General features: G+C 49.4%; 1 protein-coding gene across 11 annotated transcripts in view; it reads right to left on the bottom strand.

Moving 5' to 3' along the window:
• TSPAN15 (tetraspanin 15) overlaps positions 1-14,229 on the bottom strand; it is an 86,401-nt gene that overhangs the window by 48,319 nt on the left and 23,853 nt on the right. For 3 of the 11 annotated variants that reach the window (XR_014828051.1, XM_021072332.2, XM_021072333.2), the window contains exon 1: positions 5,437-5,621. The exons of the other annotated variants lie outside the window; for them this stretch is intronic. Coding sequence is in view for 2 of the 3 variants with exons in the window: in XM_021072332.2 (XP_020927991.1) it covers positions 5,437-5,532 (96 nt within the window). In the remaining variant the exon portion in view is untranslated. Of the gene's footprint in view, positions 1-5,436; positions 5,622-14,229 lie in introns of those variants that run through there. 11 annotated transcript variants of the gene reach the window in all.

The following is a 14,229-nucleotide window of genomic DNA, read 5'->3' as shown; positions in this document are numbered from 1 at the left end:
AAGAGTTAACATTGCCTTGGGCATTTATAACCTCCAACACGATCCACACCCACTTCCTTCCCACTCATCAACCCCCCTCAGCCTTGACACCCTTACCCAATTGAAAACCCTACCTCATTGGTGCTTTCTAGAGAGCCAGTATCTCCATGATGAGTCTAGCCTGCTTTGCAAATTCAAGGCATCAGCAAACCTAACCATGGCTGGCTGCACACCCACCTCAGCCTCAGATCCATGCGCCCAGATCGCCAATCCTTGTTTCCAAGATATAGGCTGGGACTCAACCACCCCAGTGCAACAAGCCTTATCTGGGCATCTACTGTGTGCCCAGCATTTGGAAGAACCCATGAATGAACTACCCTCCTGACTTCCAGGAGCCCACAGTCCAGTGAGGAGAAACAGTCGTGTAAACGGATCTCTAGGATACCCTGTGGCCAGTGCTATAATTAGAGGTGTGTCCCCAGTGGGCTGAGGGCACATGTGTCAGAGTGATTCACCCATGTGGCAGGAAGAGGAGGTTTTAAGAACCTCTGGGTGAGCTCATTTCTCATGGGAACATCCTCCGCTGCCTACCGGAAGGAGCACTGAATTGGGAATAAGGAGACCTGGGGGCTAGTGCCAGCTCTGCTGAGTGGCCTGAGACATGCCCCCTCTGAGCCCCAACATCTAAAAACAAAGATGGTCCCCAAGTGTGGGACAGGAGATCCATGTAAGTGGTTCAAGGTCATATTCACATCAACACACAGATTAAGAAAAGTTTTCCTTCTTTAAAAAAAAAAATTAAGGAGTTCCCGTTGTGGCTCAGTGGTTAACAAATCCAACTAGGAACCATAAGGCTGCCTTGCTCAGTGGGTTAAGGATCCGGCGTTGCCATGAGCTGTGGTGTAGGTCACGGATGTGGCTTGGATCTGGCATGGCTGTGGCTGTGGTGTAGGCCGGTGTCTACAACTCTGATTAGACCCCTAGCTTGGAAACCTCCATGTGCCACGGGAGCGGCCCTAGAGAAGGCAAAAAAGACAAAAAAAAAATTAAGTTTTTTATTAAAGCATAGTTGCTTTTTACAATGGTGTGAAGTTTTCATTGCTCATTTCCTTTATGATCCTTTCAATCTCATCAAGGAGCAAATCTCAGCTCTGGTGTCCGTTTATCTTTCCGCCTCTCAAACACTGGCCAGCCTGCTCTTTGAACCATCAGGGCAAGAGTCAGAGCCTATGGCACCCACAGTATCTAGCGAGGATTCAATAACACCATTTTGTTTTTCCTGCACTGTATGCACGGTCTCCGTTACCTGCTATTTTTGATGAGGAGTACTGGTTCTCATTATGCCAATGTATACACATGCCCTTGTACATCACTACATTGGCAGTAGTGATGTAAAGCCTCCTTCTAAAAAATAAATTTAGTTCGAAGAGTGAATCAGTTTAAAGTAAAATAATATTACACATAAATCACATTATGATAGCTATAGCCTCTATGTACAGCAATTTTAACATCTATCAAAACGTTAAATGCACATACAAAAACAGTTGAAGATGCTCTGTGCTATTAGACATTGCAATAGTGATTACCGCTGGCAAGAAGGGGCCATGACTGGCAGTGGACACGAGGGGGGCTTTTGGCTTCTGCTGTCCATTCATGTTGGTTGACCCAGGGGCTGATGATACAGGGGTGTTCATTTTGTAAAAATTCATCGGGTTGTATACCCTTATGATGAGTGCATTCCTGTATGTATATTATACATTCCCATCTACTTTAACTCAGCAATTCCACTTCTAGAAATTACCCTGCAGACATACACACATATGTGCAAAATGACACATTCAAAGATGCTCACCGCAACACTGTGTGCAGGAACTAAAGACTGGAAACAACCTGAGTTCCCCAGCTGGAGACCGATGAAATAGATTTGGGCAGAGCCTACAGTGAATTCTATGCAGCCATCAAATAGAATGAGGCAGCCCCTAACAGAGCTCCAAGATTTATGTGGATTTAAATTTAAGTGATGGGAGTTCCTATTGTGGCACAGTGGAAACAATCTGACTAGTATCCATGAGGACTCAGGTTTCATCCCTGGCCTTGCTCAGTGGGTTAAAGATCCTGTGTTGCTGTGGCTGTGATACAGGCCGGCAGCTCTAGCTCTGATTTGACCCCTAGCCTGGGAACTTCCATATGCTGTGGGTGTGGCCCTAAAAAAAAAAGGAAAAAAATAAATTTAAGTGAAAAGGTAAGGACAGAACTGTGTACAATATGCTACTTTATGCAGGAAAAACAAGAGTGGATAATACATGCACCTGTTTATGCCTAGAACATCCTATGCCCAGGATGTCATCTTGGAAGAGAATCACAAGAAACTCAAAGCAGAATCCCCACTGGACAGGGCAGGCCAGGAGACAGAGGTAGGAGGGAGGCCTAACATTGATGACTACTTTTTTTTTTCTTTTTAGGGCTGCACCCACAGCTTATGGAGGTTCCCAGGCTAGGGGGTTAAATCAGAGCTATAGCCTCCAGCCTACACCACAGCCACAGCCATGCCAGATCCAAGCCTCGTCTGTGACCTGCAACACTGGATCCACAGCTCACAGCAACGCATTGATCGAGGCCAGGGATCAAACCCTTGTCCTCATGGATACTAGTCCAATTCGTTTCCACGACAGAAACTCCTAACTACTCTTTTATACTGTAATATACTGTACAATGTCCTTGTGTTTCCTATTTGATATAATTGTTAAAGCAAAAAGTCCAACAGAAGGTACGCGGCTATGGCAAAAGTTATGACTCTTTAAATACGGAGATGAAAGTGTCAGCGCTTTGGGCTTATAAAGCAAGTAACCCTTGGCCCCACTCCTCCGCCCAAGGAAGGCCAGGGAGCTAAAAGGCCCTCCTGCAATGGTTTCCAATTAACTGCAAACCCAGGCTAGGACAAATTACTTAAACGGGGCCTCCGCCCTGCAGTCAAATTCTGGCACCTGGCAGAGTTGGCAGGTGGCTGAGTTCTTGGCCTGGGTGTGGATACTTTTAAGCACAAATACCTTCAGGGCTGGAAGATTTGGCAAGGCAATCTCAGGTGGCTGGAGAGGAAGGATTCTGAGTTCTGAGTTCCACCCTGCTCCCAGAGAGGCAAAGCCAGGACCACAGAGTGGTCTTTTCCTCAGGGCTTGCAGGGGACAGTGAGAGGACAAGGTCTTGAAAATTCAAGTTTTTTTCTTTTTTTTTTGCTTTTTAGGGCCGCACCTGCGGCATATGGAGGTTCCCAGGGTAGGAGCCAAATCAGCTGCAGCTGACAGCCTACACCACAGCCACAGCAACACAGGATCCGAGCCGCATCTGCAGCCCACACCACCGCTCACAGCAACGCCAGATCCTTAACCCACTGAGTGAGGCCAGGGATCGAACCTGCAACCTCATGGTTCCTCATCAGATTTCTTTCTGCTGCACCACAAAGGGAACTCCGGAAATTCAAGTTCATTTTTAACTGTGTAACTGTGTATAGCACCTGGCTTGCCCACCTGTCACTATCTCCCCCACATCCCTAATCCTAAAAACAGTCCAGTGAGGTGTGGGGCATGGTGTCAGTTATCCATGTTACAGATGTGGAAATGGAGGTGCGAAGAGGTTAAGAGACTGGTCAGTGATTATACATCAAGCCAAAAAAGTAACCCCACCTTCTGACTCCTGGTCTTCCCTTATTTCCCCACCTTCCCACCCATCAGCTTTAACTTTCCCTCTTTCAACCTACAGAGGATGAGCTTCTGAGGCCATAAAAGGAGCAGGCAAAATAATAATAATAGTAAAAAAAAAAAATCCCAGAATCAGAATCAAAGGGCCTGTGAGACCATCTAGCCCAGCAGTTTTCAACCCTGACTACCCACTAGAATTTCCTGAGGAGCTTAAATACGTTGAAATAAACACGTATGCCAGGGTCCAGGCATCTGCAGTATTTTTTAAACTCTGTAGTTGATTCTGTTCCAACTTTGGGAGAGAATTGCTGAATGAGAGTTCAAATCACCACCACCCCCGGTTCCACGTACAAACTTATGGCCTCCCTGGAGGCCATCAATGGGTCTGTGCTCTATCCTCTGGCCCCTAAATATACTGCTTATCTCTCTTCCATATCATATAGAGTCAGAAAACTGGACTGTGAGCTGGGAAAGTCAATTAACAGCTCTGAGGCCCCAAACAGGGAAGTGACTTGCTTAAGCACTCCCAGTGAGCCAGTAACAGAACAAGAATAGAATCTGGATCTCTTGACCACCAGGTAAGGTCACATCCACAGAGGGTCACAAGGAAAACCAGGCCTCATGGCAGATGCAGCAATTCCTGCCAGCGAAATAGACTCAATGAGAGCTGAGGGGGAGACCAGGAGTGTGCATTTGTTTTGAGGAGGATGTTGTCAGGGACCTGGGCAAGTCCGCCCTGTGGCATATTGGGGACAGGGGGCTATCCTAGAGTGACAGGAGTTCCCTGGTGGTCTGGTGGTGAGGACTTAGTGTTTTCACTCCTGCAGCCTGGGTTCAATCCCTGGTCTGGGAACTGAGATTCCACATCAGGCCACTGCACAACAGGACGAAAAAAAAAAAAAAAAAAAAAAAAAAGAAGAAGAAATCCAATCGATTGGGTCAGCTTATCATAATAATGGCTGACACTTCTTGAACTCTTCACGGGTCCCTGTTCTAAGTACTGTACTTGACCTGTTTCATTTAATCTCCACAACCATCCTGAAAGTTGAGTACAATTACTGTCTCTTTTTGCAGATGAGGAAACTATGGCCTACAGAGTTGAAATAAGTTCTCCAAGATCACTCAGTTAGAAAGTGGTAGTGATTCCATTCGAAGCCTGGGTTCATGACCCACCACTACCAGAAGCTTTATAAAGTTATGAGCAGCCAGTGTCCTCCCCAGACACGTTTAGTGGAACCCTCCTTCTACCCAAGAGGAAGTCAAGGCACAGGAGGGAAGCACCTTGCTCAGGGGCTCAGGTGCAAGCTACGTCCAGGTCTCCCAACCCCAGACCACAAAGCCTGACTACTCCTCCACAGCCATAAGGGGAGACCACCTCGGTAATACCCAGCAGGCAAGGTAGGCAGGACCTTGCTAACTACAGCCCACCGCACAAGCGGAAGCACAGCGGACTCGCAGAACCAAACTGCCTGCCGGTCAGGCGCACACAGGTGAGCCGCGCGGAGCTCCTTCATAGGGTAGCCCAAGAGCTCTAAGGCTCCCCACCCAGCGGCTGAAATTCAGACTGAGATCGAATGGCCAGAATTTCCCGGTTCCCAGGGAGTGGGACGAGAAGCGAAGGAGGACGCTTTTGCGCCCATCCTACGGCATACAAGCATGGACCCAGCCCCCCTCCCCCACACCCCTCCCCCTCCTCGGCGTGGGTGAACAAGGGAGTGCAGGCTCCCCCTCCCATCCCCGGGGCCCAACTGGGGTCACTCACCCAGAACACTGTGGAGTAGATGACCAGCGAGAACTTGAGCCAGAGGTAGGAGAGGCGCGCGCAGTAGCGCACCTGCTCGGAGTCCCCACGGGGCATCCTGGGGGCTCCGGGGCTGGAACCCTGGCTGCGAGCAGCCCCACCTGCGGCTGCCGCGCGGCTCCCCGCCCCACCACCGGCGCTCACTCAGGGACTGACACTGGCAAGCCGCAATCACAGCCCCGGCCGGGGCCCAGCCAGCCCCAGCGGCCAATGGGCGCGAGGCGGCGGCCCAGCCCCTGGGAGGGGGCGGGCCGAGGGCGGGGCAGCGGCCCTGGACTCCGAGGAGGCCAAGGGAGGGGCGGGGGCGAGGGTTTTGCGATCGAGGTCGCGTGCAACTCTGGAAGCGCCTGTGCTAACGCGCTCAGTGGGGCGCGGAGAGTGTGTACAGAGGAGCGTTAGGCAAAGAGCGGGAGTGCCTCACGCGCGGTTCACAGAAACGCCCGCTTTGCACCGTTGTCAAGAGGAAAGACTTGGGGAAAGAGCAGGAATTTACTGCCAAGGTGTTAAAGTGTGCAAATGAGTGTGCAAGACATGAATGGAATAAGGAAGTGGAGTTGCTCACCCGGGAGGGCCGCATCTAGGAAAACGCCGAGACCAGGGTGGGGCAAAGGGCCCCCATGGAGCCAGGGACTAGTTTCCTTTTGTAACAGATTCGCCTTTTGGAGGCTTTCCCCTAACAAATCTATGAGATGATCCTGTGTCTCTGTGACCAGGTGAGATGCTGACCCTGCTCCAGCGCCCTCCTCCTCTGAGAAGCCCTCACCCACTTGGGCCAAGTCAGTGGCCCCCTCCCTTGCACACTCAGCCCAGGTCTGACCGAGCTTCTTCACATCCAGCCTTTCCTCTGCCTGTGGTGTCTGCCTTCCTGGCTGTGAGTCTGTCTCGTCTCCCATGGCCCCTGCTTGATTCACTGCTGTTTCATTTTCCCACAGGCCTAGCTCAGTCTGAGGCTTGGAAGCCAGGCAATCCATGTGTGTGGGTGGGTGTGTGTGTGTGTGTGTGTGCGCGCGCGTGCGTCTCATTCAGAAATTAAAGGTGTGGCCCATAGGTTGTGAGCTCCAGGCGGTGCTGGGTGGGGTCCCTGGTGGTGACTGCAGGAATGGCATGCTTGTCCAAGTCCCCTGCCCTGGACTCCCAAGCTTCCCAGAAAGAGAGACCTGGCCGCCCAGCCCCCAGGGCTCTGCCCTAGAAGGAAGAAAATATGGTCCAGAGTGGGGAGGGAGGCAATGGCCTTCCCAGAAGGGCAAAAGGAAGCTGTTTCCTGGTACAGAGCTAAAGCCCTGCAAAGTTGGGCAGAGATATGAAACCAGGAACTGCTGAGGGTCACCTTCCAATGAAAAACCAAAAGCTAAGAAGGCATCCTACCACTTGGTTAAAAATTATCTTTTGGAGTTCCTGCTGTGGATCAGCAGGTTAAGAACCTGACTAGTACCCACCAGGACTTGGGTTCGATCCCTCGCCTCCCTCAGTAGGTTAGGGATCCAGCGTTGCTGTGAGCTACAGTGTAGGTTGCGGATGTGGCTCAGATCTTGTATTGCTGTGGCTGTGGTGTAGGCTGGCAACTGCAGCTCTGATTCGACCCCTAGCCTGGGAACTTCCATGTGCTGCAGGTACAGCCCTAAAGAAACAAAAAGAGAAAAGAAAAGAAGTTGTCCCTTTAAGGAGGAAGAAACTCTTTACCCCTCTTTGGGGGACTACCTTCTCTCACTGGCCCGCAGAGCTAGCTTGCACCCCCTCTTTAAAGTACTCCTCTCCATCCTCAGCAGGGCTAGCTCAGCACCTTGCCCTTGAAGGGCCTGTCTGTCTTCCCCTGGGGGTTTCCCTCCTAGCCTCCTGCCCCACTCAGGTGTTCTTTCAGTTGTGCCTGCCTTAGTTCTGGTTGCTCTAGCTAGCTGTATTCTCTCTCCTCTTCCAGATCTTCCTGGTGACAGGTGCATAAGTGGCCCCTCTCAGCTCTCCCTGAGCCCCTATCCCAGGCCCTAAAGGGGGAGGCTGAGACACCCCTGCAGAGGGAGCCTGGAGCTCTTTGCGGGGCTGGCACAGCCTTTCCCAGGCTCCCGAGCCATTTGGTTGTCCCCCCCCATCTCCAACCTGACCCCAAGCTCTCCCGACTGCTCCTCAGCCACACCTGCAAACATTGAAACCTCGGAAGTGACAACCTATTTTCAATTTTTCTCTCCTTCGGCCAGGAACTCTAGGCTGGGGGTCAGCAGGCCTGGTGCCAAGCCTGGTTTTGCAATTACCTTTGTTAGAATATGGGGTGTAAACAGGGTGACATACAGCTGTGAGTGTGGCCCTGGCTGCAGTTTGGAACCACATGGTGAGGAATTCCCTTGTGCTGCAGTGGGTTAGGGTCGGGCGGTGATTACTGCAGTGGCTTGGGTCGCTGCTGTGGCATGAGTTCAACTCCTAGCTCCAGGAACTTCCCCATGCCTTGGATGTAGAAAAACAAAACAAAACAAAAAATCAAGAGCCACCTGGTGAACTTTAAATGTATCCTGATACCCAAGCCCCACCCCAGTCAAGCCAAAATCTCCACCAACAGGGGCCTGGAATCTGTATTGTTGCAAAGGTCCCAGGTAATTTCTACAGTGCAGCCATGACTGAGTATCACCAGTCTAGGGGTAGTCATGAGGGTGAGGTCAGCCAGCATTTTATCAGATAGGCCACACCCCAGAGGGCACTCAGCTATCCAGTGGTGTGCTGGGCAATGTTTAACAACTGGCTCTCAGAGTTCCCGTTAAGGCTCAGCAGTTAACCAACCTGACTAGTATCCGTGAGAACATGGGTTTGATCCCTGGCCTCGCTCAGTGGGTTAAGGATCCAGCATTGCTGTGAGCTGTGGTGTAGGTTGCAGACGCAGTTCAGATCCTATGTTGCTGTGGCTATGGTGCAGGCCAGCAACTGTAGCTTCAATTTGACCCCTAACCTGGGAACCTCCATGTGCCATTGGTGTGACCCTAAAAAGACAAAAAGACAAAAAAAAAAAAATGGCCCTCTTGTGTGGTGAGGGGGGTTTGAGGGATCCTATTACCACTTTCTATAGTGTAAATACGTCTACCCTGTCTGAGATGTGCACAGTCACACATGGTCAGCTCAGCACAGCCCTGCAGCTCTCCCTATCTCAATACTGACTGGCATAGAGAGTGCCATAATGAATGCAACAGTGAAATTCATGGCTAATTAATTAGCATAACAGATGGTAGAAATAAGCCGTCTTTTGACAGGCAGGTATACCTTGGAGATTTTGTGGGTTGGGTTCCAAACCACTGCAATAAAGCCAATATTGCAATTATGCAAGTCACATGAATTTTTGATCTCCCAATACATATTAAAGTTATGTTTGGAGTTCCCTTGTGGTGCGGCAGGTCAATGATCTGCAGCAGCTTAGGTTGCTGATGGCTGATGCTGTAGCATGGGTTCTACTCCTGGCCTGGGAACTTTCTTTCTTTTTTTTTTTTTTTTTTTTTTTTTGGTCTTTTTAGGGCTGCACCCAAGGTTTCCAGGCTAGGGGTTGAATCAGAGCTGTAGCTGCAGCCTATACCACAGCCACAGCCATGCCAGATCTGAGCTGTGTCTGTGAACTACACCATAGCTCACAGCAACACCAGATTCTTAACCCATTGAGCGAGGCCAGGGATCCAACCTGCGTCCTCATAAATACTAGTCAGATTCGTTTCTGCTGAGACAAGAAGGGAACTCCTGGCCTGGGGACTCTCAAATGCCACAGGTGCAAGTTATGGTTAAACTACACCGTTGTCTCTTAAGTGTGCAACAGCGTTATGTCTAAAAAAGCAATGTGCATCTTTAATTTAAAAGTACTTCATCGCTAAAAAATGCTATTCATCATCTGAGCCTTCAGCAGTCATCATCCTTTTGTAACAGTAACATCAGAGATCACAGGTCACAGATCACCATAATACAAAAATTTTAAAGTCTGCAATATTTTGAGAATTACCAAAACGTGACTCAGAGACATGAAATGAGCAAGTGCTGTTGGGAAGATGGTGCCGATAGACTTGACAGAGGGCCTTCGATTTGTGTTAAAAAACAAAAACAAAAACCTTCAATGTGTAAAAAATGCCGTATCTTCAAAGCACAATAAAGCAAATTACAATAAAATAAGGTGTGCCTATAGCATTCAAGATATGTAGATTGGCTAAAATGATCAAGGAACACCACATACTCCTTCTTCAGAGTGAAGAAAAACTCCTGATGCAAGAATTCCAGCTGTGGCTCAACGGTTAACGAACCGACTAGCTTCCATGAGGACTCGGGTTCGATCCCAGCACTTGCTCGGGGGTTAAGAATCCGATATTGCCATTAGCTATGGTGCAGGTTCCCAAGTTGCTGTGATTGATGTAGGCTGGCGGCTCTGATCCCGAGTTGCTGTGACTGATGTAGGCTGGCGGCTACAGCTCTGATTCGACCCCTAGCCTGGGAGCCTCCATATGCTGTGAGTGTGGCCTAAAAAGACAAAAAGAAAATAAAAAAGATGCAATGGGCTAAATCCTTTCTTTCCCCTCAGTCATGCCCATGGCATGTGTTCCTCGGCCAGAGATCACACCTGCACCACAGCAGCAACCCAGGCCACGCAGTGACAACACTGGATCCTTAACCTGCTCTTAACCCCCTGTACCATAAGAGCATTTCTAAATCTTTGAGGGGTCCCATATCCCAAGGGAGTCTGGTGACCTGATACGACCATCAGTCTAACTGAACCCTGACTCTAGAATGCCGTATCTTTCTTTTTTTTTTTCTTCTTTTCTTTTTTGTCTTTTTGCCATTTCTAGGGCCGCTCCCACAGTATATGGAGGTCCCCAGGCTAGGGGTCGAATCGGAGCTGTAGCTGCCGGCCTACACCACAGCCACAGCAACACAGGATCCGAGTCGTGTCTGCAACCTACACCACAGCTCATGGCAACGCTGGATCCCCAACCCACTGAGCAAGGCCAGAGATCGAACCCGCAACCTCAAGGTTCCTAGTTGGATTCTTTAACCACTGAGCCACGACAGAAACTCCTAGAATGCTGTATCTTTCTTGAGTGGGCCCTTCATGCAAGGTGAGAGAAGAAAGAACCTAAAAGAACCTAAAAGAACAGAGAGCTGGGCCTTCACTGGCTTTACAGAACAGACTGTGTGAACCGGTTTTGTGACTACTTGCTAGTAAATGCTTGTTTTATAGATATTTGTATGGGTAGCAGAATTGGCTCTGCGATCTGTTATCATGATAACCTGGCAGGGAGACTGCAGGGAGAAGTAACTAATCCTCACCTTTAGTGGCTACTACTGTTTTTATGAAAAAGAAACCTAGGGACTGAGTACAACCACCTGGCTTGTTTCCATCCCTTGTTTCCCCATCTTTGAAGCCATGATATTGGACAGTTTCTCTCCTAGTTCCAACAATCTTCACTATCGTCCTCACAGACAAATCAGTCAGCAAATGGACCTGAGCTTCCCCGATGAGTCAGGCCCTGACCCAGGCTCCGGGCTACAGCTGCAAACAAGAGAGATAAGAGCTTCTATTCTCTTCTGCTGAGGTGTGTATGTGCTGGGAGTGGTTCAGGGACATGCAACACATACGGCAACAAATCCAACAAATCCAAATTACAGAAAAGGTAATTTCAGGAACTGTGTGTGCTAAAGAGCCGGGAGGAGAGGTTCCAAGTGGAAGAAACAAAAGGTATAAAGGCCAAGAGAGAAGCAGCAGCTTTTTTCCCTTTGCTTTTTAGGGCCACGCCTCAGGAATATGGAAGTTCCCAGGCTAGGGGTTGAATCGGAGCTGCAGCTACTAGTCTATGCCACAGCCACAGCGATGTCAGATCTGAGCAACCTACACCGCAACTTATACCACAGCTCACAGCAACCTACACTGCAGTTCACAGCCATGCCAGATCCTTAACCCACTGAGCAGGGCCAGGGATCAAACCTGTATCCTCATGGATATTAGTTGGGTTCATAACCCACTGAGCCACAATGGGAACTCCCATGCAGCGGCTTTGAGAGAGTCCATGTGGCTTGTCCAAGCACCAAAGGAAGGTAGAAGGTGGTGAGGTCAGAGGCACAGAAAGAAGGCTAGCAGCTTTGGTAAATGGTTTAGATGGACTTCCAGTTTTATCGAGGGCCACTGGTAGGGTTTCAGGAGGGACAGGATACTGAATCTGATGTATGCTTTAGAAGGCTGCAGCACGGTGGATGGACAGGAGGGGGCCCAGGCGTCGGGTGAGGAAGGCTGGTTGGGAAGCCCCTGCACAGTCTCAGCGCAGAAAGACTGGGCACCAGGGGTACAGCACTGGCAATGGTGACACGTGGCTGCACTGGGGATGTCTCTTGGACACAGAGCCAACAGGGCTTACTGACAGGTTGGGTGTGGCAAAGAGGAATCGAGATGATCTCAAGTGTTCATGCCTTGAGCAACCAGGTAAAGGTGGCTGTCATTTACCGAGATGAAGGAGGTCAGGCAGAATGCTGCTGGGGGGTAGCTGGGTCAAAAAATCAATGACTTTGTTTGGCCATTTAATTTTTGGAGCTATCTTTTCAAAATCCAGGTGGAACTGTCCAGGGAACTCCGAGATGAGGTTTAAGTTGGATATAAATTTGAGAGTCATCAGATCAATTAAAACCATGGGCCTGGGAGTTCCTGTTATGGTTCAGAGGGTTAAGAATCCAACTAGTATCCATGAGGATGCAAGTTCCATCCCTGGCCTTGCTCCATGGGTCAGGGTCAGGATCCAGTGTGGCTGTGGCACAGGCTGGCAGCTGCAGTTCCCATTCAGCCCCTAGCCTGGAAACTTCCATATCCACAGGTACGGTCTTAAAAAGAAAAAAAAATGGGGGAGCCTGTATGAGATCATCTAGAGAGAAAACGTAACAAGCAAAGAGAAACAAGGACAGACCCTGGGGCCCCCCAACTTTGAGAGCAAGAGGAGCTGGCCAAGTAGACAGAAAATGTACAGCCAATGAGGCAGGAAGAAAAAGAGGCCAGAAAGGTGACAGGGATACCTGGAAAAGAAAGAGTTTCAAGAAGTTAAAATAGATGTGCAACAGGACACAGTGTCCTGGGAACCATCCTTAATACACTGAGGCTTCAACTACGTCCTGAGAGGTCAAGGGGCGGGGTGCAGAGCCAAGACCTGACTATCAGCTTTGCAAGATGCGGGTCACTGGTGACTTTTATAAGAGCTCTTTCAATGGAACAATGGGGACAGAAGTCCCAGTTGGCGTGGACGGAGGAAAGAAAGAAACGGAGGAGGCAAGTCCAGACCACACAGGGAAGCGCACACTCACAGGCGAGTGTGCGAAAAGATTCACATGGGAATGCACACGTGGACTTCTTCCCAACCCACCAGACAGCCTCCGAGGCCAAACACACAAGGGTTGGCCCTTTTGTGGAAGAGTTTCAATGGTCAGGAATTCCAGCAGCTTCTCCATCAAGGGGTGGAATCTATTTGCTCTCCCTTTTGAATCTATGCTGGTGTGCTGACTCGCTTTCACCGGTAGAATGTGATAAAAGAGAGACTGGTTGAGTTTTGAGCCTAAAATCAAGAGCCTTGCGGCTCCTGCTTTGGTCCCTCTTGGAATGCTGCTGCCATGGGAACAAGTCTGAGCTAGTCTGCTGGAAAGACCACTCGAGAGAGCCAAGGTTCCTGGCCGTCGGTTACCAATGACCAGAAACATGAGTGAAACCATCTTAGACCCCTCCAACCCTACCCCCCAGGTGACTATATCTACGTGAATGAGTCCAGATATGACCAGCTGAGTCCACCTGGGGAACGGGCCAACCCAGGGAACCATGAACGAATATGTGATTGTTATTTTAATGCACTAAATTCTGGGGTGGTTTGTACATAGCAGAAGAAGCTAACTGGGCTGAATTTTTTTTTTTTAAGCAAAAGCTCAAATACCCATCTCTTTCTTATTTCCCCCCCTTCCTCCAAACTACTGAATCTTTGGGTCTACATATTTCCTCTTTTTCTTTTTTCTTTTCTCTCTCTCTCTTTTTTTTTTTTTTTTTTTTTTTTTTTTTGCTTTTTAGGCTGCACCTGCAGCACATGGAAGTTCCCAGGCTAGGGGTCAAATGGGAGCTGCAGCTGCTGGCTTACGCCATAGTCACAGCAACTTGGGATCAAAGACAAATCTGCGACCTACACCACAGCTCATGGCAACGCCAGATCCTTATCCCACTGAGGGAGACCAGGGATCAAACCTGCATCCTCATGGATACTAGTCGGGTTTATTACCATTGAGCCTCAATGGGAACACCTATATATTTCTTCTTGAGGAAAGACTTCAGCTGTCCTTCGGGCTTTCCTTGACACCTTTTGATACCATCCTGTGGCTCAGATTTTAGGCCACTTCTCCTTCCCAACTCATCTTAACCCTCAAGAATCTCCATTTATTCTTTTTTTTTTTTTTTTTTTTTTTTTGGCTATTTCTTGGGCCGCTCCCACGGCATATGGAGGTTCCCAGGCTAGGGGTCCAATCGGAGATGTAGCCACTGGCCCAGGCCAGAGCCACAGCAACTCGGGATCCGAGCCGCATCTGCAACCTACACCACAGCTCACAGCAACGCCGGATCGTCAACCCACTGAGCAAGGGCAGGGACCAAACCTGCAACCTCATGGTTCCTAGTCGGATTCGTTAACCACTGAGCCACGAGGGGAACTCCTCCATTTATTCTTGACCAGTTATTTATTTAGCATCAGATACTGAGTTTCGGGTTTTCACATAATTACCTCTTAATTCCGCACCACC

The sequence above is a fragment of the Sus scrofa genome, chromosome 14 (assembly GCF_054392235.1).
Source record: "Sus scrofa isolate SSC_HxYL_T2T_F1_AM1 chromosome 14, Sscrofa_HxYL_maternal_Yorkshire_Landrace_v2.0, whole genome shotgun sequence".
Taxonomy (NCBI): domain Eukaryota; kingdom Metazoa; phylum Chordata; class Mammalia; order Artiodactyla; family Suidae; genus Sus; species Sus scrofa.
Note: the sequence above shows the minus strand (reverse complement) of the source record. Positions and strands in the feature narration are given on the sequence as shown.